Source organism: Pieris napi, chromosome 20 (genome assembly GCF_905475465.1).
Source record: "Pieris napi chromosome 20, ilPieNapi1.2, whole genome shotgun sequence".
Lineage (NCBI taxonomy): Eukaryota > Metazoa > Arthropoda > Insecta > Lepidoptera > Pieridae > Pieris > Pieris napi.
In genome coordinates, this window is record NC_062253.1 from 3,413,302 (window position 1) to 3,441,032 (window position 27,731).

General features: G+C 33.2%; 2 protein-coding genes and 3 non-coding genes across 6 annotated transcripts in view; 2 read left to right on the forward strand and 3 right to left on the reverse strand.

Moving 5' to 3' along the window:
* LOC125059935 (sister chromatid cohesion protein PDS5 homolog B-B) overlaps positions 1 to 18,787 on the forward strand; it is a 30,544-nt gene extending 11,757 nt beyond the window's left edge. The window contains exons 7-20 of one of the 2 annotated variants that reach the window (XM_047664638.1): positions 2,200 to 2,377; positions 3,301 to 3,489; positions 4,325 to 4,418; positions 5,354 to 5,537; positions 6,232 to 6,453; positions 7,337 to 7,474; positions 8,052 to 8,111; positions 8,290 to 8,449; positions 9,053 to 9,171; positions 10,134 to 10,277; positions 11,452 to 11,616; positions 12,273 to 12,377; positions 14,881 to 14,916; positions 16,241 to 18,787. In XM_047664638.1, the coding sequence (XP_047520594.1) occupies positions 2,200 to 2,377; positions 3,301 to 3,489; positions 4,325 to 4,418; positions 5,354 to 5,537; positions 6,232 to 6,453; positions 7,337 to 7,474; positions 8,052 to 8,111; positions 8,290 to 8,449; positions 9,053 to 9,171; positions 10,134 to 10,277; positions 11,452 to 11,616; positions 12,273 to 12,377; positions 14,881 to 14,916; positions 16,241 to 16,351 (1,905 nt within the window). In that variant the 3' untranslated portion in view covers positions 16,352 to 18,787. The remainder of the gene's footprint in view (positions 1 to 2,199; positions 2,378 to 3,300; positions 3,490 to 4,324; positions 4,419 to 5,353; positions 5,538 to 6,231; positions 6,454 to 7,336; positions 7,475 to 8,051; positions 8,112 to 8,289; positions 8,450 to 9,052; positions 9,172 to 10,133; positions 10,278 to 11,451; positions 11,617 to 12,272; positions 12,378 to 14,880; positions 14,917 to 16,240) is intronic. The other variant, XM_047664639.1, reaches the window with a different exon arrangement.
* Positions 18,788 to 20,795: 2,008 nt separating this feature from the next.
* Positions 20,796 to 20,914, reverse strand: LOC125060052. Its single transcript, XR_007118784.1, has one exon. It is a non-coding gene; the product is annotated as a 5S ribosomal RNA (ribosomal RNA).
* A 96-nt stretch (positions 20,915 to 21,010) lies between these two features.
* Positions 21,011 to 21,129, forward strand: LOC125060051. The gene has a single exon (XR_007118783.1). It is a non-coding gene; the product is annotated as a 5S ribosomal RNA (ribosomal RNA).
* A 747-nt stretch (positions 21,130 to 21,876) lies between these two features.
* On the reverse strand, positions 21,877 to 21,995 carry LOC125060063. The gene has a single exon (XR_007118793.1). It is a non-coding gene; the product is annotated as a 5S ribosomal RNA (ribosomal RNA).
* Positions 21,996 to 22,172: 177 nt separating this feature from the next.
* On the reverse strand, positions 22,173 to 27,450 carry LOC125059970 (trypsin-like). The gene is made up of 6 exons (XM_047664696.1): positions 27,190 to 27,450; positions 26,141 to 26,322; positions 25,328 to 25,425; positions 24,151 to 24,318; positions 23,180 to 23,298; positions 22,173 to 22,393 (listed from the first exon to the last, which is right to left on the reverse strand). The coding sequence occupies exons 1-6, from the start codon at positions 27,435 to 27,437 to the stop codon at positions 22,225 to 22,227; spliced, it is 984 nt and encodes a 327-aa protein (XP_047520652.1). The 5' UTR covers positions 27,438 to 27,450; the 3' UTR covers positions 22,173 to 22,224.
* Positions 27,451 to 27,731: the final 281 nt, after the last annotated feature.

Sequence of the window (27,731 nt, forward strand, 5' to 3'; positions counted from 1 at the left end):
AATCTATTTTTATAGTGATTAATTGGATAGAAATTAATTTTTTTCTATTTTTTATACGGTATTTTTCGGCCATGGTTCGTGCAAGTTTGTCTATTCCCTGTACAGTGTATATTCGTGGATGCTAAAGATGCTTCTTCAATACTTAAGAGTCCCCTCGTGAGTGCTGTGCTATTGTCGATTGTAAGGAAGTTGCATGATCTGGTCTAAGGCCTTAAGTTCTCACACGTGTATATCCTTTCTATAACATATTTACTTAAGTATCTGATTGTCCTTGTAACATGTGTGATGTTTGAGAGCAAAAATAAATAAATACATAATAAAAATAATAATAATAATACTATAAGATCATAATAATATAATCACTACCTAGTATAAAACAAAGTCGCTTTCTCTGTCCCTATGTCCCTTTGTATGCTTAAATCTTTGAAACTACGCAACGGATTTTGATGCGGTTTTTTTTAATAGATAGAATGATTCAAGAGGAAGGTTTATATGTATAATAACATCCATTAAATAGTGGAGAAGTACTGTTATTTTTGAGGTTTCTAATGTGATGTCGTAAATAATTACATTTTTTCCGCTTACATTGCGAACCCTACGAGATTTATCAAAATAATGTATAGTCCTTTTCATGAAAGAAGTCCCCCAGACGCGGCGCTGCAATCGCATGCCGTAATGTTGCCACTTATGAGTAAAAAATTTACCTATTTTATTTACATTTAGCAGATGTAATTTTTCAAATAATATTATTTTCTGCATACTTCGATGAAACAATATTTCTGTTATGTAAAAAGTATATTTTTATTTACTTATATTAGCGGTGTTCTACCTACTTACAGAGAAAATAGGGTAAAGAAAAGCAATACAATTTTTTATTCAGAGTTTTATTGCATAATTGTTGGGTTACAATTTTTTTCGAAGTACACGCCGCTATTATACCTTCGTTTGTAATTCTTGTTACAGTTTTCTCTGACACACCTGCAATTAAATTATGAACAATTAAAAATAATATTAACTTTAAGTTTATAACGCTTATGTATTATGTAATAAGAATATGTTTTAATTTCAGTTACCTAGTTTCATCACGTTATGTATTTATTAAATTTTGTCGCAAAAACGAAATTATATCATAAAATTCCCATCAATACAGCAAAAAATTATTAAATAGCAACTCTAAAAAGTACCTGTTATGGCGCCAACTCTCTTCCGAACATTGTTTAGTGGTATTAAAACACCTTGATTCTTATGTTTCGCTTCACAGAACTCTTTCACCTTTAATATAATTTCTCGAGCCGAACTTTTTACAACTTTTGGCATTGTAATCAATCTTCAAAATGCACTAAGCTAGTTAAAAATTCACAAAAATCTACCACAACAAACGAACTTGATAACATCGACGAATGACAACATTGCCGACCTGTCAAATTTAGTTCCAAAAATCGCCGCGGGACTTCTTTCATGAAAAGCACTATACTACGTATTGTAACATTGAAAAGGTCTACAGAAAACTCGATGGTTGCGATGGTATATGTCTATCTGTCATGGATATCCCACAATAAAAAAAAATGTAATTTACTTTTTACGACAAATAATGGCTAATTTTCGAAGCGATTTTAACCAATACGGCATTAATCCCTATCCAATTAAATACCTTAAATACAGTATTGATTTAATATAGATCTATATGGCTCTTTACAACATATAATTTAAATGAATATTTTCGAAGATATTCCAAGAGGCCGGAGGCCGCGGTTCTCTCTATTCTCTATTTCTACTATTTCTCTATCTGTGCGAAGCCGGGGCGGGTCGCTAGTAATATATATTTTATTTAGAGGCGTTGGTAAAAAGTAATCCTTATTGTTACCACACGGTTCATATGTAGGTATATATTTTTGATTTTAACATGTATGTATTTGTATGAAAAATTTGCGTATAACAGTGAATGTCAAATGGGCCCGAAACGTGGACTAACGCTGCTGTTGCCATGGTTACTATATATTTTTATTCGAGGTTACCATTCGATTTGTAAATTTTTTACATAATTTTGAGCCATGTTCTACTTTTTATAAGACTATTTGCTTAATTATTAAAAAAATCCGAAATATCAAATAACATATTTTCTATAAGTTTTAATTTAATAGAAAAATCCTTTTGGTTAAATCTCAATTTAGGCTATAAACTGTGACATTTTTTTTTCAGTCAAGCGTCCTTAAAAAGCTTGGTCAGCCGGTGATGACCAATATATACTATAATACAGTGAAAATGCTCCTTGAGAGAGTGAGTTCAGTGATGGTAGACCATGAATCCTTGTTAATCCTTGTCGGTTATGTGGAAGGTGCTGTGAGGGGAACAGATACTTCAATAGCTGAAGAATGTGGTAAGTATTTCTATAGACCTACCATATATAGTATATAATACACAATTACGAATAGACATATATTTGAAACACATAATCATTCACCTAAAAGGCAGCTAAACTAACAATTTTTAATTTTTAATTATACATTGAATGTCTAACGTATTGCTGAAATAATTATAGGTTTATTATTTTAAACAAAAGATATTTAAACTAAAAAAACTCAATATAAAATGAAGTAAAGTAATTGTTCAATTTCCGAAAATAGAGTTTGTTATATTCCGAAATAAATTAATTATTCCGAAAATAGTCCTTGTAAATGATTATTTTAATCAATTTCCCAATTTAAATGTAAAAAAATCTAACAAAAACGCTTCTTGTAAAAATTCAAGTGACAAACCATGACGCGTCTTTTTACACAGACTAACACGAACTCTTTACAATTAAATAAAGCGTCAGTTTTGACACATGACAGATAATTAACATTCTAAAAGAAATATAAAGGGGCCTCATAGCCTAGCGGTCTTATTAAGTGGCAGCTAGGTGAGGGGTACCGGGTTCGATTCCCGGTTCGAGGGCAAGTTTTAATTTAATTTAAATTTGTTCTCGGCCTTTGGGAGGGTTGTGCGGTACCGGGCGAGTGCCTAAACCGTACATGAGGACACGGTCTATCACACGGTTTCTAAAGACAAGCACGAAATATAAAAAATCCAATACTTGACGCTGGCTAATGCACAAATCGTGCCAGAGCCATTAAAAAAGAAATATATATATATATAATTATTTCTTCACATACCACGAAACAGGAATATTTTGACATAATTTGCGTCTTTCTTTTTAAATTACATGATTACAGGAATCCAAATATAATATTTATCTTTCAGAAAAATCAGACATGTCTTCAAATAAACAATTTAGTCTAAAAAACCTTTTGTCAATTACAGGTATAGACATACAAAAGGCCGCATCGCGTGGTCTCAAACTCATAGTGATGTTGTCGTTTGTGTTTCCGGCACATTTCTTACACGAGGACGTTCTGAATCGTCTCACTTCATTGTTGGAGTTGGATGATGAAACTATAGCCCCACATATTCTCGCTGCGTTGACTTTCCTCGGGAAATATAGGCCTCTGGGTGAGTTTAATTTATATTTCAATATTTATTATCGTTTATTTCAGTCATCGTAAAAATTATTAAAAGATAAAAATATTTAAAAAAAGGGTGCGTGTCCTTATGTACGCGGGTAAGAAGTTATACTTCTTTGGCATTATTAAAAATAGTTTTTGATTGCATGCAAATCATTAATTACGATTAAATAATCAAAGACTGGAAAAGGAGTCATTATAGTCAATAAAGTTCAGTTTACATTTGAAAAATTAAATAAATAAATATTTATTATTATTCTCTTACATTAAGTGTAACATAAAGTATATTATTATTCGAATGTTGTTTTTAAATTATGTCTAATGCCGTAGTATCTTCCGTGGGCAACTTCATACTGTTAATTTTGTGTCACGGTGCGCGCACATCGTAAAATTTAACTCTGATCAATTTTTCATAACGTGCCTAATGAAGTATAACTTCAAAAACAAGTGACAAGTCTGACATTTGAATAAAACACTATTTTGACCGGATTGAAGTTATGTATTATTATAACGCTGTAAAGCACGCGAAACGTCGGATAAATTTAAAATTATGTTAAATAGTTGTAAATTTATAATAATACATAACTTCAATCCGGTCAAAATAGTGTTTTATTCAAATGAACCTAAGTTATGTTAATCAAAGACAATACTAAGTCTGACATTACTTATTCCTTTATTTTTTTCGAAAGGTCTATATTTACCCTAGATCAATTATTTAACGTTTTAAAATAATTTGGGAAAATACTATATTTTCTATTCGGGAATTTAAACATTGTTTTAGAATGATATATATGTATACAATATCTGTATGATTTTATTTACAGGTGAAGCATGCCCGACATTGTTTCCAAAATTGATAACATTATGCAAAGCATATGCTGAAGTTGGAACACCGAAACAAGCCAAGAATGCCGTCAGGTAGGTTTCTATTATCTATTTATTATTTAGATATATTATCTATTCTATCTATCTAGTTAATAGCTATAGGACATGGGAAATGATTGGTTAGAATTGAAACATTATTATTACATATATAACTAGAAGCTAATTAAATTATAATTATTATAGCTTCTAATTATTATTTACAGTCATAATGACCCGTCGTATCAGTATTTTACGAATACAATACCATAAATGTAACGTATACGTTACGTTTATCAAATCGTCAAAAATATTCTCAAAAGCTTTTTATACTTTAGTTATTGTTACGTGTTATTTTGAGTTTTTTTTTGTTAATTATTTATGCACCTGTACTCTACCCTCTGTTGGTGTTTCTTTTTTATTGTTCCACATTAGGGTTGCCTGGAAGAAATCGCTTGTTAGCAATAAGGCCGCCCGTTGCCTCATAACTTTTGTAACCTGCTTTTTAAGCTATTGCATAGATTTTATTGTGGCTTTGAGCGCGGCGACCGAATCAAGAAATTCCGTAACGAAAATAAACCTGATACTCGGTGACGTAATATAGGTGCAGTCAATACGCGTTAGAGCGGGACAGAACGCATACTGCTTATTCACATCTCTCTGAGATCGGTGACGTAGCGTAAGCGCGGCCGGTGCAACCGGTACGCGTTAGAGTGATCAATCAATCAAAATACGTTTATTCAATTTAGATGCTTCTTAGAGCATGCTTATGTGAGACCGACTATATAGGCGTGTGTTTGAGTCTGGTAGAGTGGTAGATTGAATTAATATAAATAAAAAATAAATAAATAATTATAATTGCATAAGTTGATAAAAATGCTATGCAATAATAGCTTTACCGCGGCAGTCCCCGAGTGCCACACCTTTTTTTAATTGTTTTTTTATATGTATGTTTTTTTATAAGGTAATAAAGTATAAATAAATATTTTCAGGTGTCTCTTCGTAAACGTCCCGGAGCAGAGGACTCAGATATTTACAGAAATACTTGAGACGTTGAAGAGTACGCTGAATCCGCAGTCGGAGCACTACAGGACGGCGATAGTCACGTTGGGACACATTGCACACAATTTGCCTGATAACTTCCCTGTTCACATCAAGAATATTGTTTCTAGAAAGGTAAGTCTTATTTATAAAAAAAAGGGTGCGTGTACTTACGTACGCGCGTAAGAAGTTATACTTCTTTGGCATTATTAAAAATAGTTTTTGATTGCATGCAAATAATTAATTACAATTAAATAATCAAAGACTGGATAAGGAGTCATTATAGTCAATAAAGTTCAGTTTACATTTGAAAAATTTAATAAATAAATATTTATTATGATTCTCTTACATTAAGTGTAACATAATTTTCTTCTTCTCTCATTCTATTATTATTCGAATGTTGTTTATAAATTATGTGCAATGCCGTAGCATCTTCCGTGGACAACTGTTAATTTTGTGTCACGGTGAGCGCGCATCGTAAAATTTCACTCTCAACAATTTTTCATAACGCGCCTGAAGAAGTATAACTTCAAAAATTACATGGGAGATAGCTTCTACCACGTTAGGTTCGCCAAATAGCGTGCGATAGTTGTGAAAAAAATTCTCAACTAAACATAGTTTACGCTGATGTGTTGCCGACTTTTAGCATCTGATAGCACCTGGCCTTGCAGATGTCCATGGGCGGCTGTTATCACTTGATTCAAAGTGGCCTGCTCGTCGCAGCAATTGCAATGTGTGTCGTGATATTAAAAAAAAAAAAATCGAAAACTAATACATACAAACTTAACACATAAACATAAAATAAAATATATTATTTATTTTATTCCAGATTGTAAAAGAGCTCCTAGTCCGCGAAGGTGGCGGCGGTCCCAATGCCCCACAAGGGGACTGGTGTTCTGAAGATGAGTTGCCCGAAGAGACCCGATGCAAGTTGGAAGGTCTCAAATGTATGGCACGATGGCTGCTGGGGCTGAAGAAGGATGAACTGTCAGCTCAGAAGACGTTTAGGATGTTGAACGCGTTCATCACGCATAAAGGAGATTTGTTGCAGGTGATGTTCGCATGTATAAAAAAATCTGTGGCGCTACAACCTTTTTAGGTCTTGGCCTCAGTTTCCAGTATCTGTTTCATGATCATTTGTCGATCACATAGGCAATATACATGACAAAAACGTTTGCCGGGTCAGCTAATCTAATATATAAAATTCTCGTGTCACAGTTTTCGTTGCCATACTCCTCCGAAACGGCTTGACCGATTTTGGTGAATTTTTTTGTGCTTATCCGGTATCTATGAGAATCGGCCAACATCTATGTTTCATCCCCCTAAATGTTAGGGGTAAGTCCACCCCTGAATTTTTTATTTTATTTTTTAGACAAATTTTTTAATTTCTATTTTTTTATGATACAACATTAAAAAATACATACAACCCCTAATTTTCACCCCTCTACGATCAACCCCTATTTTTTATTATAAATGATATATGTATATGGCAAAACGACGTTTGCCGGATCAGCTAATAGGATTATAAAATTGTATGAAAATATTGCCTAAGTCTTTCAATTATTTTCCTGATGTGAGCATAGAATGATAATGCTGGTACAAATATCCGATTTTCCGTAAAGAAATCAATTCAATATTATAAATTGTCCTAAGAAGGTTCAATATCGGACAGGAATTCTGTCAAAATCTAAATATTACTATAAATAAAAACAATTGATTGATTTAAAAAAAGTATCAACGGAAATGAAAAAATAACACTGAATCAATTTGTTGTTTATGGTAAATATGTTATGACTGATACACTTTTTTAACTAAGAAAGTGTGATAACTTTTACTCCAGTATATAAATAAATTTTATATTTAAACCGAAAATACAATTCTTTATATTATGCTAAAGTCTTGAGATTTATTTCAAAGGTTAATAATTTTCACAGCAAAACCAGTTGTCTAAAGCGGAAATGGCGCACTTGAGGCTGGCTGCGGGCGCGGCCATGTTGAAAATCTGTGAACAGAAAGGAGTCGGGGATCAGTTCACCGCAGAGCAGTTTTATAATTTGTCACATCTTATTGTGGTAAGCATATATGTTTATTATTTAAAACTGTATACTGTACTCCAACTATTTCAAAAAAAAGGATAGTACCTCAAAACCGTCAACTCATCTACTAAAATTGATATCCAATGGGCTTCTACGACTGGCCTTTTTGTGCGTCCCGTATGCTAATATCAAGTTATTTTCTTTCTTTTAAAAAAGTAAGAAATTAAAAAAAAAAAGATTTTTTAAAGAAAAGAATGAGATTTGGGTAAACATTTTGACCTTAATTATTGGCTTTGATTTAAAAATTAAATGTAGAAAGAAGGCTTTTCTCGTCTATTATGTTGGTCAAGTTGTCTTTGGTCTTTTAATTAGCAGGTGTCGTGTAGGTATTTTACGTAAACAAAAATCTTATTTATTTACACTTCGTTGTAAGATATACATTACAATTAAAATAATTAATTATAAAGTAGAATTTATTAATAATAATAATAATTAATGAAATATTATAATTATATACTTACGTAGATAAATCTCATCAAAATTATAACATAGTTTTCAAACACTTATCAAACCCAATTATTGACTGAAATACTAAATTAATATTCTATTACAGGACGATGTACTACAAGTCAGAGAAACTTTTGCTGCAAAATTACATAAAGGATTATCGAAGGTAAATAAATAAATAAATTTACAGTTAGTATACGAAAAAAAATATTATTAGTTTCAAAAGCTGGCAACGCACCTGCAAACTCAGGCGATAATAATTGGTAGAATTTAATTTCGCCCAACTCTGGTTTTTATAATAATTTTAAATTAATTAGGGCTAAGCATAGATATTTTTATTCTAGGGCATACCAAACAAATGCCTGCCTCTAGACTTCATGGGTATGTACGCACTGGCGGGCCGAGAGCCGGACAGACGCGTGCGCGGAATCATACGGCAATATATGCTAGCCGACGTAGTGCGGCGCAGGGAATACGTACGGAATATTACTATTGGGACCAAGGGTGAGTTATTTTATATATCATTCGTAATACGGGTAAGTGTGTGTGAATCTAATGTGTATAAAGCAATTTTTATTTGACACAATCGATATTGCTTGTATGGAGTAAGAAATGATCCTAAAATTTACTCCAAAATTGGTGTAGGTCAACCACAGATGGCTTGGATGGATTACGCATTTATTATTTTATACAAAGATTAATTACGTCACAAGTATATAATATATACTAATATATGTACTAAGAACACACCACACTAACATACACACACAAAAAATGAAGTTAATAAAGTCCCTTTTTAGGATTATGAGATTTCGATACTCTTCTGCTGTTTAGCTTTTAAGTCACACATCTGTCTGATTGCTTGCCTGATAGGCTATGATGAAGGGTAGGGGTCCCTGTTTATAAAGAAAAAAACACACACATATTAAAAAACTGTATTTTCAAGGTTAATTGTTGATTTTTAAAATGTATTGCTTCTATACACATCTGATACTATTAATCTGTCGACTACAAAATGATCTACGTAGATTTCTTGATAAATAATTTGTAGGTGGTAAGAGCAAAATTTATATAAAAAATACATAAAAATCATTTTTATACTTGCAGTGGAACAAGCAGTGAGCCAGCTTCCGCACATAATGCCGGACTACATGCTGGTGTTCGCTGTACCGGTGTTGACACACGACCCGACGTTCACCAACTACGATAATGTCGCACAGCTTAAGGTATATTCCGGCTCGAAGGACCAACCCTTTTAAGTAGAAAGTTCCTAGTATGCAATGCCTATACAAAGACTTGATTATTTTTCTGGGAATTAAAAATTAAGTTTGGTATAAAACAACAAAACATACCTAGTATTTTTTTATTCTGTTCATTTTATATTTTTAACGAAGGTTAGAAGTTAAGTGAAAAGGGTTTTTGGTGGTTTTTTTTGGCTAGAACTAGTTTCCACCTATATCATAATTCTTTAAATATTTTTTTTTAATTTAGGTACAGCACCTTATATAAAAATTACAAAACCAAATGTATAGTAAATAATTAACAAAGAATTACCATGAACGGCCTACCCTAGTAAAATATACTACTTAATAATATTGGTGTATATGTGCGTACGTATATATTTGTGAATGTGACTATTTATATAATATATTATTTTGTATATATTTTTTTATAGAGAATAAATTAGTCAAAATATATTTTAATTTCATATCTGTGGCCAGTTTTATTTAGTGCTTAAACAACGTTAATTTTTATAATAGACTAGCTGGCCTGGCGAACATCGTACCGCCTAACAGTCGATTCTTTATTTATTGTTTAAAATACTTATTTTGCTATTCGGGACGACGGTCTAGCTAGTAAGATAAAAAAAAGAAAATTGATAAGACAATAAATACATTATGTCAAAAAATAAAAATTCACCTTCCCGGAACCCCTCCACTAACACTTGAACGTTATGATATGGTATTAAAGTTCAAATTGACTTTTAAGTATTATTACGAATATTTTGTATGGGAATATAGAAAAGTGTTGTTTTTGAACCATCCTCGTACTTCAAGGTATATTATTAAAAAAAATCAGACAAATCGGTCAAGCCGTTTTCATTTTATGTCGTGACAACGGAAAACGGGTTTCATTTTTATATAGATTTATATATATTTAACTAACATAAAAAAATCTCAATTTGTAGACGATGAAACAGTGCCTCTGGTTCATCCTGGAGCCGCTGATCACGCGAAATGACTTCTACTGCTACAGCTTCTATAAGAACCTTGTCGAGAAGATGAAATTACACAAGGACGCGCTCAATGAGACGGACGATAATGTTAACTTTGTGAGTATTTTTATTCTTATATTAGAAGAACTATCGCTTTGAAGGAATTTGGTCTTAATACTATGTAATAAGGTTTATAATTGTATGGTACTTTTAAAGTCTAATAAAAACTATTTAGTCTTTATTTTGATAATCCTTGTAATTCTATCGTTTAATAAAAGTCCCATATTTAATAAAATATTAATACTTATAGAAAGTATTTTGTAATTTTTTCAATACTAAACATGTATATTCTAGCTTAAGTAAAATTGTATCTTGAATAAAGGCTTATATTATTAGTATTATTACTTATAGAAAGTGGCAAGAATTTTGTATGGTCAAATTTGATAAAGTTGCCATTTCTAAAAAAATTAATCTTTTATAAATGGGATTTACATATTACCGTTCAAGTATTACGTAAAGATTTACTAAAAATGTATACCCCTCACTTCCTCTTGTCAGCAAAAGTAAGAAAAGCTATCAAAAATAATAGACGTATTATTTTTTTGTAAGAATCCTTGGAAATGCATTTTGTTTTCAAGCATAGACAATATATGTTAAAAATAATTACTGTTGACGTAATCATCAAATAAGAAAATCAAAGAACCCCCCTCTCCCCCGTATAGTGCTTACGTAATATTTGAACGGTCCCCTATCTGCCATATTCGAAATTACTTATAATAGGTAATTCATTATAAGAATGTTCCGGTGCTAGCTTTAAAATTTCCGATATATATTTTTTTATGTAAAATAATTTAGTATTGTCTTTGATTGACATAACTTTTACACATTTAAATAAAAAACTTTTTTGACCGGATTGAAGTTATGTATTATTATAAATTTACAACTATTTGACATAATTTTAAATTTATCCGACGTTTCGCGTGCTTTACAGCGTGCGTGGTCACGGTGACTGAAGACAAAAGATGTTGAATGTCAAAAAGTATCACAGCTGCAGAGAAAGTTGCATTATCTGTATTTATTTCCCCGGAGTTGATATCGACTAAAAGATGGAGGGTTTTGGCAAAAATGGCTCACGGTGTCCTCTATTTTCGCGGATTGTTTTTCTTTTTGAGATTTTAATTTGGATTTTAATTTATAATAATACATTACTTCAATCCGGTCAAAAAAGTTTTTTATTTAAAATAATTTATTTAAATTTGTTTATATAAAACATGATTTTTTTTAATTTCAGAAATTATGGGCAATCTGTGACCTCTCCATGTCCGTGATATGGTCTCGGTCCACGAGCTTCGAAATGCGAGAGTTCCCCTCGGACGTCCGCATTCCCACGATGTACTTTGCGCCTCAGAGCGAATGCTTCGTTAACACAAGGGTCTTTTTACCGCCTGAATTACAGGTACTATATTAATATCAAAAAGCAGTCTTTTATTGCACCGTTTTAATTAAGAGCTCTCTTTTCATCACAGTGTAAATACAATGTGAGAGAAAGAGAGGAAAATATGTAATAATAATAAATATGTAAAGTAATGGTAATATCATAAATGTATTTATATTGATACTAGCTGACCGGGCAAACATCGTTTTGCCATGTATATCATTTATAATAAAAAAATAACGGTTGATCGTAGAGGGGTGAAAGTTAGGGGTTGTATGTATTATTAATGCTGTGTCATAAAAAATATCTAAAATTATTTAGGGGTGGACTACCCTTAACATTTAGGGTGATGAAAAATAGATGTTGTCCGATTTTCAGACATACCCAATATGCACACAAAATTTCAAGTGAATCGGTCGAGCCGTTTCAGAGGAGTTTAACCACAAACACTTTTATTTTTTATATATTAATGATGAGAATTTTATATATTAGATAAATATATGTGCCCTAAGAAAAGCAAAAACAAAATTGTGTGTGTCAATTGTCATATTATCTGACAAAAAATCTGTATTGTATTTGTGTTTGTGTAGTGTATTTGTATCTTCAGAATCGTGTACCGTTAACCCGATATATGTGATCTCTATTGCATAATCTTATTCTTACAATTTATTGAATAGTTCCAACCAAAACGCGGTCAGCAAATGGAGCACACAGCGGCGCCTCGTGGCAGAAAGAGAGTTCGGCCCATACAAAATAAAGAAGACAATTCTAACGAATGCGAGGTGAGTTAACTCTATCTCTTGCTTGACACAAGTCTTTTCAAAGAGTAGTAATGTGATAATAAATGTTGCTACTTTAGTGTATAATGTTTTCCTTAATTCAGTGTGTTGCCATTTATAAAATGGTCAGCTAATATTAACAATTACTTTTCATCAAAAATAAATGTATGTTATTAATGTTATATGCCTAATGTTAAATTTTATATTTTCTAAAAGATCATGTTATTGATCGTATTATATGTTGTGTTATATTTTCATAAAACTAGGGTTTATATGATATTATTTATGTCAACACTACCGCCTAGTTTCTGAAAAACCAATAAAATTTTAGTTTATAATACTTAACAGTATATATATATAGTGAGCTAGGGGATCGGATAGAAAACGCCGTAGATTTCTTCAAGGGTTTATTTTCTGATTAAATTAACGAGGAATTTGTTAACACTAAAAACTGGAAATTACGCACTAAAATTCACTGAATACACACACAAAATACTGTCACTAATTACTCTAATAACCGCACTTCACACAGTACTTGTATTCACTTTTCTTCACTATATTCGCACTTTGTCACTCCGGTGTTTATCGCTTGGTATCGCATTCAAAACTGAACTAATCGGTCGCGTTTCGGCTCGCTTATATATCCCTGGGAGCGATGTTCGAGAACTCTCTAGGCGGCAGCGCAATTGAGTAGCGATTGCACAATTCTAGAACGTGCGTACTAGCTATCTCTGTCGCACATTGCTCCGTCCTTGTCGTACGGCGTTCTAGAGTGCTCGGTCTAGCTTCGAGAAGGTTCCGATCTTCCCTCTCTCTCGCGTATCATTCCGTCCTTGTCCCACACCTAGAAAATTCGTTCTAGAACATTCCTTCATCAAAGGGGTATAACCAGGCCTGAAAACGCCTGAAAACGGGTTTCCTGAAAAGTGTACCATTCGACTACACTTGTTCTGAAACTGCCTTTTCAGTCTCCTGAAAACTAGGGTAACATTCTGTAAATTACGATTTTCTAATATGTGATTGACCCTCTCCTGAAACGGTCAGAAATCACATTTCAGCCTGCTGAAAAGTTCTCTAAGTAGTGGAAAAATCTAAAAACATTGCAGTCGACCCGTCTTCGTAACAATACTAACTAACCGAAAATGTTATTGCTAAAGCATGACGACTGCAGTAATTTTAATTTAAGTATTAGTTAAAGTATACGTTTCTGAGTTTCTGTAACTTAGGAATTGGACTATTATTTAATGGTTTAAATGCTGTTTCTCTGGACTTGACAAGAATTTCTGTGTTTTCTAATCGATGTCACTAATTAATTGATTTGATATTTTACTGACGTTCAGTTGACAATTGACATTCATTTAGAAACTGGATGCTAGTTACCTGCCAAAACTAGTGATAAAATCAAAAATCTGTTACCTATTTACAATTAGAGATACTGTTGCTTTACTACAAAAATGACAACGTAAAAACTGGAATCTAAACGAATTTTCTGAGTTGATGTTCTACACCATATTTTTAACGTCCATTTTAATTTAAAGTTTCGCTTTAAGAGAACAAAGTGTGGTTTAATCATCGACAAGTACACACGTTTAAATGCTTAAACATTTAAATTAGTATACGTTATCGAATGCCTATCCAATTATGTTTTACCTTACTAAAAAAGTTGGCCTAGTAGCTTCAGAGTGGATTGGCCAATGTATTTTCTGTCTATGTGCGCATTTCACACTCACCCGGTGAAGTTAAACATCGTGAGGAAACCGGAATGCCTTAAACCCAATAATAGACAGCGTGTGTCAGGCACATAAGGCTTATTTACTGTTCAATTAATAAAAATAAATGTCTGCGAAACAGATACACAAGAAATCTGTGCCTAAAACGTTTTGGCAACTAGTTTTTTAAACTTTTTAGGAAGATAGTTCGTAAATTTTTCATATTCAATGTTTTTACCCAATCAGCTCTTTGGTATGACGTCTTAATACAATTTAATATTAATTATCTGGTAATGCGGTCGGGAGATGTAAACTTTTTGCTTAGTAAATCTTTAGTAATTTTCGTTCGGAGACTACAATTACAAAAATTAAAAAGAAAACCCTCACATTAATTTTTCATTCCATAGAATTCTGACATTTCATTAGTGTTGCTACTAAAAAAGTTCTTCACCAAAAAAGGGACAAATTTGGCCCATTTGAAGGCAATAAAAAATAGTATGCGACATATTTGTTATGGTCTATCTAGAAAAAGGTGAATCTAAATATTTACTTAGTTAAGTGACCTAATACGTAAACATAAGAAATGTTTCAATATCACGAACAATATATCGAATTAACTAGACTCAGATGTTCAGAATCGTATTGAAATTGAAAATAGTGCCTGGCCAAAAGATCTGTCATCTCTGACATGTCAAAAAATGATAGCTGTCAGAATTCTACAGGATTAAAATCAGAGTATAGTAAATAAATAAATCGTACCAAAGGGCTGATTTTATTAAAATGATTATTGTTACAAGCTTGTCATTGGACGATCGGGGAGTATTGATGCCAAGGTAAATAGAAATGTAGATTTTTGGTTGGAAATTTGTTATGCGATTTGTTTTGAGTTGCATCCAATCTTGCTTGTAACGATTTTTATAATTTTCATTTGTAGTCAGACGCGTCTTTTTGCATGGCTGAACTGATATTTAAAACTATGTTTAATCATTTGGTTAAGGGAGCGTTCAAGTATTACGTCACGCAATTTTTTAAGATTTTTGCCACTCCCCCCACCCCCCGGTAAAGTTTTTCTGTACCCAATAGTAAACGTCTTTATAGCTAAGAGTTACCATTATGTGCTGTAAAGTACTGGAAAGTCGAAAATAATATTAACAATAACGCGTAATTCAATCCCCGCCCCGTATCGTAACGTTTTACAAAAGAGGGTCCTTTCAAAATTCGTTACGTACTACTTGAACACTCCCTAATTGACTAAGATTGTAAGATAATTTCAAAGTCAATCAAACATAGTATAAACGTTAAATTATTTGGTTGTAATTTAGGCTCACGGCTTTGTTTAAAATATAGTAAAAAATCTTTGATTAATTATCTTTATTCTCAGTTGTAGGCGCTGAACTTTTTATAATACCCGTATAGTCCAGACACTGCGAACAGAAACTTAAGTTACAGCATATACCATGATGTTATTCAGTGAGAGTGTTATTCAGTGTCGAAACTTAGCGCGAACTTTGATTCCCGTATGTCAAAATCCAACACGTTTTTGACAAACGCAAGGTTATGTGTATAGAGTCTGGCTAATGAAAGAAGATAACGAAAAAGCGCGGCAAAAAAATTTTGTATGGTATCCCTAAAACTTTGATATATTTTGTGGATGAAACTTACTTGATACTTGATTTTATTTTATTATTTTATACATTGATAGTAACTGTCTTTCTATGAAATTAAATACTATACGTGATTAGTCTTTTACTATAGATACTTATAATGACTAGCATTGCATGGAAAACTAAAACTATATTTATTATAAAACAGAACTTTATTCGGAATAATTAAATCCTGCGAAAGAAACGAAATATTCTATCAAATAAAACAAAGTTTAGGCTATTATACCTGTTAACTATTCGGAAAAAATATATAATAGTAATAAAAATGAATAATGGCACGAAGTATCAAGACAATAAATCATACTAACCTAAGAAATTCAATGACATTCTGTGTTGCCATCCGAAAGTTTTCAAATAATTCAATTATCTTCTTTCATTAGCCAGACTCTAATAATGGTGTATGCTTGTTTTTTTTAATGTAATGAAATAAGTCGTCCTAATCAAAGAAGATTTGTAAGAATTATGTGTCTTACCTTAATATTTTTGTTTCCAGCCGTCAGAAGCGTCAGACACACAGATTATTGTGCCAGGATTGGAACACCCGCCTGAGACTGAATTAGAAGAGCCACAGGCAAAGAGAATGGCTGACTCAATATTGGTTTGAATAACTTAAACAGTTTGAGTTCATCGCGATATATGCGCGGGCGCGGCTTAGTTTAAGAATTTGAATATATTAACTAAAATTTAATAATCCAGGGCCGACCAATATTATTTAATTACTGTTATGCATTGTATTTTCGCCTCTTTAGGTATTTTACAATGCAACAATTTAAACAATTTTGTAGTATTTTTCGGACATGGTAACACTTCTGTGGGAATAAGATAAAAGCCTCAACGGAAAAAAATCTATGCATAATTTTTTTCTCTATAAATATTACTGTAAGTATTTTTATAATCTATGTCCGTGCCCGCGTATTTACGTGCACGTAACGGGACGCTCGAGCGAGAATTAATTTGTCAATTTATGTTGAAAATATTTAACATGAAAATCGTGTATTGGTACTGTGTAATACTAGCGGCGTAACTATAAAATATTTATTTATTTGTAATTGGGCAGGGCTATTTTCTGAATAAAATAGATGTTATACAAATAATAGCTTACCCAAGAGTATTTAATTCTGCTAAAGCACTATTTAATATCCCTCTAAAATTTTGGTTATGATAATAAAATATGAGAACGTTAAAGATGAATTTTTTTCATTATTCCGGAGATAATTGTTACTAAAAATAAGCCTAGAGCTTGCTAAGAAAAATATCAGTTTAATAGACAGATATGTCTGCCCAATCAATGATTACTATGTAAAGATTTTATTTAAATTGTGTACGAAATGATGTTAATTTACATAATTATAATTGTAAATATTTAAATTTATATCCTTTTAAGCACCATTTTGCAGGGTATGGTCTAATTAATGAAGTTATAGTCGATTTAAATACAACTATTATTGCACTAGATATTTTTAATGGCCTTCTAATCTGTCCCAACATTGTTACGCCACTAGTAAAATACTCGTAATACTTAAATACGTCTCTGAAATTTACAACACGGACGAAAAGCGTCTCTCTCGCTCACTCTTCATTTAAATTTATGTTTTGTCTCTTTCGAGCTACAGCTAAGAGTGGGGATACGCGGTGTGTTTTCTTTGAGACGAATTTAACTTAACTTATTTTGTTGCATCTTTATGTTTACAATTTTTATATGAGGCTCATTTTAGGGTTTCATTTTCAAGCCAATAAATTAATTGTGAAAATATGTATATATTTGCACAACGGAAGGTTGTATAGTAACAAGCTAATACATACGATTGGATGTTTGATTCTCAGATATCAGGTTCGGGTATGTGAGGCTCACAAATGTCCATTTTGGTAAAAAACTTAAAATGGCTGCAAATTCCACATAAATACAAAAATATAGATGTGCTGTGCACTCCATTTTACTTTTATCTTCACACGTAACTAAAGCTGTATGAAATAAAAATAAGAGCCCCTTCATTTTACGATTTATCGAAAGATTTCAGAATTCTTCAACTTTTATTTATAAAATCATGTTGAAAAGATGGCGCTGATAAATTCCGAATTATTTGAATAGTGTCACGCCAATTAAATCGGAAAGAACGTAATATACCTATTTTGGAAGTTCATGGTGCACAAAGAGTGTTGCCATTATAGATTATGACAGATTCCTTTTTTTAGTCGCATTTCTCACTTGATTATAATGTATTCTCTTGTGAGGAATTGGTTATTTTTAAGGCTATTTTGACAGTGTGGACGTCGTCGCATTAGTTAAGATTATGTGTGATACAGCATTTGTTTCTAATTTAGGTTAGTGGTACACCCAGTTGTGTAACTAGTAAACACATTTTAACTGTATAAGTTATAATTAGATTTATTTTGGGCTGTCGTAATTAAACCAATTTGCTAGTTACACTGGGTTGGCTATCATTGTTACGTTAGATTTTTCTCCATTTCCTGTAACATCTTTTAGAATGTTTGGGAAATAAGTAAAAATCTATAAATTGTAAAAATAGTCCTTTTTAAATTAATTTCTAAAGGCTTTTTTATCTGAAATTAAAATCAATATAATATTGTCGATTTAAAAATAAAAAATTATGAATAAATCTTATTTTTGTAGATTTGTCACAGATAATATCATGTTGGTGTTGCCACGTTAAAATTATTATTACATAAACTCATTTGAAATTATTGTTTTAGTTTTATCGATTGACGTTTGACAGTGATAGCCATTTGTATATTGACAGCGTCTGTCATTTGGTATTTAGGTATTTTTCCAATAATTTATGGAACTGTCATTTTAAAAGCATTTTTAGTTTATTTATGGTTTCCTATGTACATGATGTAGAGATAATCATTTAGATTTAGTGTTACAGAATATTTTGTGTGACTAATTTTGTTACGCGTCGATGTCCACCATTTTTTTTTTATTTGTATCGTTTAAGTGTACCAAATATCTGAGAGGCGATAGCTCGCTCGATGTCGCAATGATTCTCTGTAGTTATGTATTAAATAATTAAATAAATAACGAGGCTTTTATTTCTAACACTGGAAATTATTTTAGTTTGTGGTGGCAAGGAATTGCCATATAAAAAATTAAGCATTCCTACAGAAAATACAAGATATAATGTATGATGGATTTTCACGACAACAATATTATGTTTAAGAGACCAGAATCAAATAGCAAAATAACCTAAATATAAATTAAATGGCACAATTAATAAGCGTATTTCGGTATCGTGAGATGTTTTTTTTTCAGTCTCATCGGGTTCAGCTCCTTGTATAAGCTGTTCTCGTTGTTATATTAATTCACTAAGGTTTGAATTCGTAGAAATTCAAGATTTTCCTAAAACATTAAATTCTTATTTATTATCTTAATCTTAATATATATAAATCTCGTGTCACAATGTTTGTTCTCAATGGACTCCTAAACTACCGAACCGATATCAATCAAATTTGCACACCGTGTGTAGTTTGATCCAACTTAAAAGATAGGGTAGTTTAAATCTCAAATTATAGTCGCAATTTTAATTTATTGCAAAATATTTGTTTATTATTTGATACAATTCTAACAGATGGCGCTGTGTTAAAATTATCAACGTTTAACATAAGCTGTCATCTACCTTTCACATAAGTTCTCCTACCGTTTCCCTTGAAGAGTTTACTACTATGTAATATAACTAAAACCTTAGCCACAGCAACGCTTGGCCGGTCTGCTAGTAGATATATATAAATTACGCGTCACGTTGTTTGTCCGCTATGGACTCCTAAACTACCGAACCGATAACAATCAAATTTGCACACCGTGTGTAGTTTGATCCAACTTAAAAGATAGGATAGCTTACATCTCAATTTATACCCGCAATATTAGTTTATTGCAAAATATTTGTTTATTATTATATAGTCACAATTCTAACAGATGGCGCTGTATTAAAAGTACCAACGTTTCACTCAAGCTACAATTTAATGGCATAACACCAAAAAAGCATGGTGGTCCCCATGACTGGTGTCTGGTGTTCTCCTACCGTTTTCCTTGAATAGTTTGCTACTATGCAGTGGCGTACCTACCTAGGGGCTAGGCGGGGCAGTGCCCCGGGGCCCTCAAGCCCAGGGGGCCCTCGAATCCTTACCAGAAATCTCGATCGTTCTGAACTTTTGGAAATTTCTCCCATTATCAAAATAAATATTACAGGTTGCAACCCCACTTAAATCAAGACATTAATTTGAGAGAAATTCAAAAGTTGTGCCTAGGGAATTCCCCTAAACTCTTTCTGTAGGTTGAAATGACAGTGTTGTCATTTTGAGTGATATGTTCGTTTCATTGTGAATTCGAGTTAAGATTTTTTTTGACAACGGTTAAAAAATTCATGCTGTATCAGGAGTAAGTTAAAGCTAATGTCAATAAACTTTTTTGCACTGGTCAATTTTATTAGATTTAACACTCATATTGATGTCCGTTAAAGTCAATAAATCGTGTCAAATCTAAAGATTTCAGCTACAGGTCATTGTATAACGCGAATTAGATAGCAATTGAAAACAAAACCGCATCAAGCCTGGATTTTAACGAAGTCATTGATACTTTTGCGAAAACTAAACTAGGATTTTTTAAAAATATAATTGTTATTTAGTCAGTTGGTAGGTAGGCCCGACCTTTATATAATAAACCCTTGAATCTGCTCTATGTTATTACTGTTTAATATTTTTTTTACCTGCCCTGCACAAAAAAGCTTAAGTAGCTTAACATTTTTAAAGTATTTGTATATTTCATATTTTTATTTGATAAAACCTAATCAGTTTACAATGGGGCCCCATTTTTTTAATTTGCCCCAGGGCCCTTGGTCACCTAGCTACGCCACTGCTACTATGTAATATAACAAAAACCTTAGCCACAGCAACGCTTGGCCGGTCAGGTGCCGGTGCAATTATTGGACATCTCTCGAAACAAAAACAAAACTAATTCAGTTAAGTGATTTCAATAATAATGTATATTACATATTAATTTATTTTTATTTATTGTAAGGAAAAGAAAATAAAAAAACCAACATCACGAGGTGTTCCCAGGCGGTCACCCATCCAAGTACTGACCTCGCCCGACGTTGCTTAACTTCGGTGATCGGACGAGAACCGGTGTATTCAACGTGGAATGGACGTTGGCAATAAATTATTGTAGTTTCGAAAATATAAAATAGAATAAATTATTGTTTTGTGCGCTTCCCACTTCTAACGCATGGTGTTTTTCATACTTAATGTTGCCAACGTCCATACCACGTTGAATACACCGGTTCTCGTCCGATCACCGAAGTTAAGCAACGTCGGGCGAGGTCAGTACTTGGATGGGTGACCGCCTGGGAACACCTCGTGATGTTGGCTTTTTGTTTTTTTCCCCTTGTATGATATTACACATTTTAGTTACACAAACGCATCAGAACGAAATTTAAAAAAATCCACTCATAAGCTTGGTAGCCTTGAGATCAATCAACCCATGTGCGATGCGCGTCTATCGAACGCTTGTTTTCGGTCGGTGTATTTTTTCGGTGATTCATAATGGATAATTGATATAAAATTAAAGTGATAATAAACTCGTCATATTTACAATTACGATCAAAGGTCCTAAGGGACAGGAAAAACAAAAGAAGTGTAGAACTCATCTTAAAAAAAACAAAACTATCCACCGAAGGAGGTTCTAAGTTAATTATTTTGGAAGATTGTGTATTTCTTATTAGTTTCGATATCCTTTAATAAAGACTACACAAACATAATTTTTACTTTATGTTTTATCATAATATATAATTCTTGGGTTCTTTTTCTCAACTCTCCTACGTAACTTTGGGTCATCAGACCACTTGGAAATATTTATATACAAATTGCATATAGTCACTGTAGAATGATAACCTAGTATGTCCTGAGAACCAAACATTACAGGAAACGAAAAAATGTTTCAATTCGTTAGTGTTCGTTAAAATATTATTATGTGTCTATTGTTTTCAGTGGCTTGGGGCCCTGGGCTGTAGCCCTAAAAGCCCTTCAGTAGATCCGCCCCTGCTTCTCCTGATGCGTTTGTGTTACTAACATGTGATGTAAAAATGTGTAATATAATACAAGTAGAAAAAAACAAAAAGCCAACATCACGAGGTGTTCCCAGGCGGTCACCCATCCAAGTACTGACCTCGCCCGACGTTGCTTAACTTCGGTGATCGGACGAGAACCGGTGTATTCAACGTGGTATGGACGTTGGCAACATTTGATATGAAAAACACCATGCCTTAGAAATGGGAAGTGCACGAAACAATAATTTATTCTATTTTATATTTTCGATAATGTAATTGCCAACGTCCATACCACGTTGAATACACCGGTTATTGCAATATCGGGATCGCTGTTATAAGTTAACACAGATAGGACAAAAACAATAGTTCAATAATAAAATGTTTCTTTTACAATAATCAAATAGATATTTCACAACAATTAATCATGTCTGTCATCTGGTTTAGTGACTTCGTCCATATGTCCGTATGGGGCTATCTCTTCACTTTTCACGTGAACTGGGGGGATTATTGACGGATCTATATCTCTTATAGCCTCTATTAGATCAGCTGTTGACTTGTATGACGATATTGTATGTTTCACGAAGTCCCTGAAAACAATTTATCGTTCAATTGGATTTAAGCGTCAGTAAACGTGTAAAATATTTTCAAGCAAGATCTAGAGATGTAGCTTCTGGATAGCCGAATTTGGCTGAAAACTTTCTTTTATTTGTGCTTGTGGTGAGCAACATACAGAAACTTCGAATTATATAAATAATTTAAAAGTGAAAGAAATCTTATTATACTGGGTGGCGCAAACGTACTGGCACTAAAGAAAATTTGTTTATTTTTTTATATGACATTTCCTGTCATTCTGTTGTTGAAAATTGTGTAGTGAACAAATGTAAAATACACTGAAAATAAACATGGACCGTTGTACTCCCCAAGAACGTGGAATAATCGTGTCAATGTTCGTACGGAATAATTCATCAGTGATAAAAACACAACGTGAATTTCCGGCACCGATCGGTCGCACAATCCGACGCTTTGCCACACGCTTTGAAGCAACTGGCTCAACATTGGATAGACCTAAGTCTGGGAGAACAAGAACAGGCCGTTCAGCTGAAAAAGGGGAAATCGTCGACCGTGTTTTTATCACTGATGAATTATTCCGTAAGAACATTGACACGATTATTCCACGTTCTTGGGGAGTAAAACGGTCCATGTTTATTTTCAGTGTATTTTACATTAATTGTTCACTACACAATTTAGAACAACAGAATGACAGGAAATGTCATATAAAAAAAATGAACAAATTTTCTTTAGTGCCAGAAATTTTGCGCCATCCAGTATAACCTTCGTGCGAGTTTATTAACTTTTAGGACATTATTTTGTACCTGAAATAAAATGCTTTGACAAATACGGCTGGCTGATACTCATGTCCGCATCGTTCTGGTCCAAAACTCATCACTCCCATCAGCTTATTGTGCTGTACTCCTGGAGCACCAGCGTCGAACTAAATATAATTAATAAAATTATTAATTTAGAAAAAATATAATTAACCTTAGAACATATCGAAACATTAAATTATTAAACAGCCTTATCTTGTTCTAATACATTTAAAAATAGGTTCATAAAAACAAAAGTAGAATATTAAGTAAGTTAGTAAAATTACATTGCTATATGTGCCGGCGAAAACAATTTGACAGAACATTGTTTTATTATACTTTAATATATGTAATTATTACAAAAAGGTTTTTACGATTTTCTACATGGGGACGCTCATGACTCTCATGCGGCGCTAATTCGGCATCCCGCCTATTCAAGCATGAACACGAGCTTAAATCGTGGCGTAAGTATGTTTTTGGGGCATAGAAATATTCCTGGTCAATTCATACTTTTTTTAGAAAATACCAAAAGAGAGCCACTGAACCTTTTACGATTTCTAAAAACACTTAAACACACGAGGCAATCGGCTGCGTCACATTCCGACTAAATGAGAAACTTCACGTAATAATAAGAGGTCCAAAGTTTGTTCGGACCGTAAAAGGCTGGAGATAGGCGGGAAATTTTGTATTACTGTGATACGTGTCCTGATGTCTTGGCTATTGTTACATTAAATATCACACCAAACTAATTACAGAGTGTACATTTATCAAAGTTTGTTATTTTGGCAAATAAATAAAAATTATATTTTATTTTTGTATACGTTTGTTGTTGAGTTACCCTAGTCTGCCTAAAATGGTCTCGAGGCGGTTCGTGTAAAAAGATCCCACGCAAATTGCATATAATTTGCAAATACATTAATCTTATAAAAACGCATAAGGTACGCTTCATTATTTATTGTAAAATACGAATATGTTCTTACCAAGCAAGCATCTCTAGTTCCATTCCTTAGAGAAGCGCAGAAGAAGTCTGGTGTGAATTGGAAGCCATTTACTAGCTGATATGCGTCTCTGCAATAGTGGCGCGTACGCACTTTAAGTCGTGCTGTTAGGAGATCTGGAGTGTGATCACGGAATGCTGTATCTCCTCCCTGTAATGATAGTTGGCTAAGCAAATTAACACAAACTATAAATAACCAATAAAGATTTTTATTTGAAAAGTAACATATGTCCTCTAGTATAGTAGGAGTATAATAAAATATGTCGCTTTCCTCGCGATATTTTAAACGTAATACTATATAGATACGTGCTGTATCACCATTGTTCAATTCTTCTTTCTGTTGTAAAGAATAACCTTATGCTGTCCATCTGTATGTGCAATCATCTTAGACCGGCATAATACCAAGCGGCTTTCCTCATAAATAATGAGTGATGTGCGTCGTCACCATTCATTACTAAACTATGCCGACAAATTTGATATGATTGTCGAAAGCATAACGTTTAGGTAGACATAGAAGATAAAGCATTCTTTCTCCTAATTGTTTGTACATTGTAACCTCTTTCGTATATTTATAATATGACCATGGTAACGCTTGTTATTTCTGATGATGTTACTCTTGGGAAAACTCGGACAAATCTTTTGTTATAACAATAAAGACAGTGAATGCCTTTTTCATTTATGTACCTGTAACACTAAATATTTATTGCTTATGATCTTATTTAATAATTCCTACAATCTACAACTCTCCTACTGCACAACTAAAACATCCCACTTGAAGTCTAATATGATTAGTTTAGGTTAAGACACGTTAATTGGAACTTTTTCACTTCAGTCACATCTATTTTTTTTTTAATTTTTAGTGGAATTTTTAAACAAATGCAAGAAGTGAGCAGTGTCAGTGTTAGTCACAAGGCTCCATCATGCGACTCTCATCCCTGAAGTCGTAGGTTCGTTCCCGGCTGTGCAAACAATGGACTTTCTTTCTAAGTGTGCATTTAACTTTCGCTGGAACGGTGAAGGAAAACATCGTAAGGTAACACAGGTGTCTGATCACCTACTCGCCTATTAGATTGACAAATCATGAAGCAGATTGAGAAATCTGAGGCCCAGACCTAAAAAGGTAGCGCTACTGAATAATGACATTAATAAAATTTACTTACTCTTACGGCTCCCCAGCCTGTGACGACGACGAAACTTTGTGAATACGGCTCTTTCATACCTTCGTAGATCTTGATTAGATTTATGTCGGAGCCGAACACTGTATATGAAAGCACATTATAGTTTATGGTTTATAAGGCGGTTAAAATTCTCCTTTATAAGAAAATAATATAATATGATAAAATACTACATTATCTGTTTGGAATCTTACTTACTAATTTAATTAATTAAATAAAATAAATTAAATATAGGAATTTTTAGGAAAAAACCTTGATTCATGAGTCACTGGCTCCTAATTTTTATAATCACTCTCACGGATTAATGGAGGATACTACATGGATACCTAAAGTAGGTACAGGGCCTTTACCACGTATTCGCTAGCCAGTATCCTTCCTTCCTTATACACTATATTTTACATATACACTATATTTTACATATACACTATATTTTACATATACACTATATTTTACTTGCTGATTCCTACGTAACACAAATTTATAATTAAACTACCTATTTTTACAATAAGAATATTTTTTAGTAAATGTATGTAATGCAAGTTTTGAAATGTTAGTGATAATTTGGTTTTTAAGGAAGTGTTTAAAGATGAAAGGGCCTCGGAGGAGAAAAAGCGTTGGGTGAAGAAAGTGCGTTTTTTGGGTTGCTTATATATAGGTTTGCGTTGTGTTGAAAGAGAGAGGTATGTCAGGATGGCAAGTGGAGATCTGTAGTCAGTCTACCGGAAAAAAGGCGTGATGATATAAAAAAATACATCTATTTGGATAGGCGCACCATAATAAGTAGTTTAAAAACTATACCAAGATTCTCTGAGAGTTTAAGCAGTGCTATATCCGCGTGGGGAACAGGTTCTTCCTCAAACTTTGGATGTCTGACAGCTCCAGCCACGTCCATTAATACCCCGCCTTCATGAGGCCGGGCACTACCCACCCGGACTTTTACGTATTTGCCAAGCGTCTTCATCGGAGAGACGTGGAGGACACTACATAAAAACATATGTCTATAATTGAATAGCGATTTCAAAATTGTGTTTTCGTACCTCGTGTAACATCATGCATATTGAGAGAATTATGTTATAATAAAGTTTTTTTAGTTTAGTACCCCTTGGATCGTTAGTACGGGATTTTTTAAATAATATGTAATCAGTTGTAGTTTGAATAATTATATTGACTCCGCTTGAATTGGTCGTACTCTGTCTAGTGTATAGTTTTAATAGGAAGTTACTCAGTGCACATAATGAATATAACATATATTACTTTTACTCATATTTATGTAGTACAACCAAGACAGATTTTCACAATACAGAATTGGACATCTGCGATCAACTTCCTAAACTCCAAAGGAAACTTTGATGGCTTCGTCATTTTCTTTACGAAAGTCATGCCTTGGGAAACAAGATTGTGCCTTGAGATACGTTTCTAATTATGGGCTTTATTGTAACTCTATTGGTATAAAACAGGTATGAGAATTTGTTTTGCCTTATATTTGTAACAATACACAACTTTTATAAAAAAACTTGAACGCTTTTGAATAGTCGTGTCATGGAATGTTATGAATAAATTACATATATAATACTTTCGTAAACCAGAGATAAATACGCCACTTCAACAAGACTAAACACCATCCCCACCCGCACTTCACTCACTCCAGTGAGCTGCCGTACTGTTCTTCAGGCCATTGACCAGCCCGCGGCGGCCTATGGTCCAAGTCTCGCAGTAGACGCCCTTGCGCTAGTCGCGGAAAAAGCCCATTCCAGCTGAGCTACGCTCGCCAAACAACCCGAGCTCTCAAGGCCCTTCTTCTAGCCAACAGCAAGAGTCCATCCCCAAAAAAACAGACGAATACTTACTAATTCAAACAATGTGCTGCAGTCAACACCCAATTCTCATCAACAATGACACCAGCGCACCACAGCCTTCCATTGATTATAATAGCAGCCATATACGGATAATTTTTTGTGTCCGACACATTCCCCCCTCGTATTCTAAGACCGTCAGGTTTCTGTATATTCACCGAATAATCGTTGCGTATACGTAACGGATCTTTTGAATACATTCGCCGGCGGCCATCTTGGTTTGGTTCATTATAAAATTTCATTTTAAAATTAACTAGAAACAATGATTTCGAAATTACAAATCTGCCCAATTATGCTCTTGTTTTAGGGCAAGTGGCAATGGGCATATACCCGTAGTTAGATGCATAGACAAAATATGGACTTTAAGACACTGAAAGATATTGAAAGGACCAAGAGGCAGAAGGAGAAGAAGGCGCTCAGGATTGATTCCTGTTGCGCACAGGTTTAAGCCAAGTACACACAGTTTTTTAATGGGTAGTCTTGTAGAAAGTTGCGGGTTGTTCTTGCCGTATTTAATATATGTAACTGCTTATCAA